At 36.3% G+C, this 2,408-nt stretch overlaps 1 protein-coding gene across 1 annotated transcript; it reads right to left on the minus strand.

The window, feature by feature from the left end:
- Positions 1–330: 330 nt before the first annotated feature.
- LOC149172233 (plasma membrane ATPase 4-like) lies at positions 331–1,776 on the minus strand. The gene is made up of 3 exons (XM_089427672.1): positions 1,454–1,776; positions 884–1,062; positions 331–794 (listed from the first exon to the last, which is right to left on the minus strand). The coding sequence occupies exons 1-3, from the start codon at positions 1,751–1,753 to the stop codon at positions 698–700; spliced, it is 576 nt and encodes a 191-aa protein (XP_089283798.1). The 5' UTR covers positions 1,754–1,776; the 3' UTR covers positions 331–697.
- Positions 1,777–2,408: the final 632 nt, after the last annotated feature.

A 2,408-nucleotide genomic window follows, 5' to 3' on the forward strand; every position in this document is an offset into this window, starting at 1 on the left:
TCAGCCTAAAGGCCCTGGAATTGTTCCAACTGCTCCATATGCCTCTACTATGGATTTGAATATGACCAACATGTGATTTGACCATTAATGGTTACTTGCTTTCCTACAAATCAGAAAACTATTATTGTTATGGTATAAAACACTCACTATTGACTTTACACCAGAATCAACGGTGATGTGCGACCATAAAAAGCATGCCATAAACCATAACAGGGAAGTACATCATCACCATAGTTATTCATCAAAGTGTAACGAAGAAAGATGTAACAAAATACCATGCTTATTAACATATACACAGCAACTACAAGAATCCTGATGGAACAGAGTAGGTTATCAAACATTTAGAACAATGCTCCATTCAATATCCACACAATATGGCAAGAACCCTTCAATAGCATGCCAAAACTAAACAATGTTCCCACTTGTAACAACCCAAAACTAGCAACAACCCTAAACTGTTCAGAGCTCAAGTACTTGTACACCACTACCTGCTCAATGGCAATTTAGGTAACCTTTACAGCATTCTGTTACCCTCATGTACATGCATCTTTCACATCCAAACTAGTAAGTAAAGCAGAGTCTTTTACAAAGAAACGTTACAATGAGTTCGAAGCTCTCTTAAAACTTCAAAGTTTAAAATGAATATCACTTTACATTTGACCAAGTGAAATAATATATCTAAAACTTTACATTAAAATCACACAGTGTAAGACTGTTGGATAGTATTTATATCAAGACCCTTCAGCTTGACCACAGACTCCACATGCCCCTTCAATGTATTCAACTCCCTAAGCCTGTCATCAGAAAAGGCAAATCATGAGAACCAATGTGAAAAAAAATGCAACTGAGGAAATTCATCTAAACAAAATATGAAAATATTGACCTGGCAACTTCAGCACGCCTCTTTGCTTGTTCAGCAATTTCTGACAACTCTCGGTAGCTGCTCTTCTCATTGAATAAATGTGTTTCAGGTGGATGAAGACCGTGTAATGTACGCTGAGCATGAGCCCATTGTGCTTCACGCTCCTCTTTACCATAGTCTTTCTTAGATGTGAAGGCAGTCTGCAGGCAAGAGATAAAAAACAGTGAACACATGACATTAGAACAGTTTGTGCCAATTAACACCCAGGAGATTCAAATAATTCCATGGAGCATTAGAACCTCTGGCCCTTCCCCTCGGATAAACTGCTGCAGGGCTACGCCTACATTCTGACTCATCCCGGCATTCCCACCATTGTAATCATCTACTATTCTATTTTCTTGCGTTATTTGCGAGTAATTAAGGTCGATATTAAGTAAATTGATAAGCTTGTTTTTTAATGTGCAGTTTTATGATCATTTCGTGGACGGGAATTTGAAGGATGAAATTAAAAACCTGACCGCCATACGCAAGAGAAATAACATAAATGCTAACAGCAATTGCAATATTACAGCTGCCGAGAGCGACCTGTACCTGGCGGCTATTGACGAAAATATTGTGACGAAGATAGGGCCGAGGAATGATCTGGGAAAACTGTCCAGACGGGTTGCAGAGCTTCGTCCAGGCGGGTTGCAGAGCTTCCTGAAGGCGCTTTGCAGAGTTTCGAACGGGAAACGAATGCGTTTTGGCGCGAGGTCGTTTTGGTTTTGGAGTCAGCTGCGTTTTGGTTTTGGTGGGTCCCGCATCGCCTGCCGGAAAGGCAAAGGTGCCGGTTGCCGGAGTTACATGATGCGCCCCATGACATACATAGCTGGCCAGCCTACATAGGGGCATTTAATACCCAATGTATGGCTGGTTAGCTCTTGCCCAACATTCTCAAACTTCACATTTTTCCGGGTGAATGTGAGTGACAAGTGCATGTTTTTTTCACATGTTCAATTTTGAGCCACAGCATGGTCGATAATTAGTTATAATTATTTTTCCATCTTTAAAATTTAAATATTAATTTTTCATAATAAAAAAAATAAATATTTATAATAAATTATTAAAATGTAATAGGGAATAGTATGTGGTTATAGCTACATTATTGCTAAATATTGCTCTTATTTAAAGAATTTTTAAAAAAATTATAAATTCATTTAAATTTATAAAATTTTCTAGTTTATAGTTATATTGTATTTTTAAAATAAATTATTATTATTATTATTATTATTATTATTAATAAAATATTATTAATTTGTTTTTAAAGTAAAATTTTAAATTTAAAAGAAATTTTTTTGGACAGTTCAATTAGGGATGGCCATGCAAATGAAATATTATGTGTAAGGAGGTTCGGTGTTCAAATCTCTCAATTCACTCATGTGTATGGAAGGGACATAAGTATTTAGAGCTTATCCTTGTAGATGAGGAGACTTGTCGAGTTGTCTATTCCTCTAAATACAAAAAAAATGTTTAAAATTTAGAAGGGGAAAATGATTCAATCTAACTA

This window comes from Pinus tabuliformis, chromosome 4_2 (assembly GCF_031772625.1).
Source record: "Pinus tabuliformis cultivar Carrire ecotype Pingquan chromosome 4_2, CPIR1, whole genome shotgun sequence".
NCBI classification, from domain to species: domain Eukaryota; kingdom Viridiplantae; phylum Streptophyta; class Pinopsida; order Pinales; family Pinaceae; genus Pinus; species Pinus tabuliformis.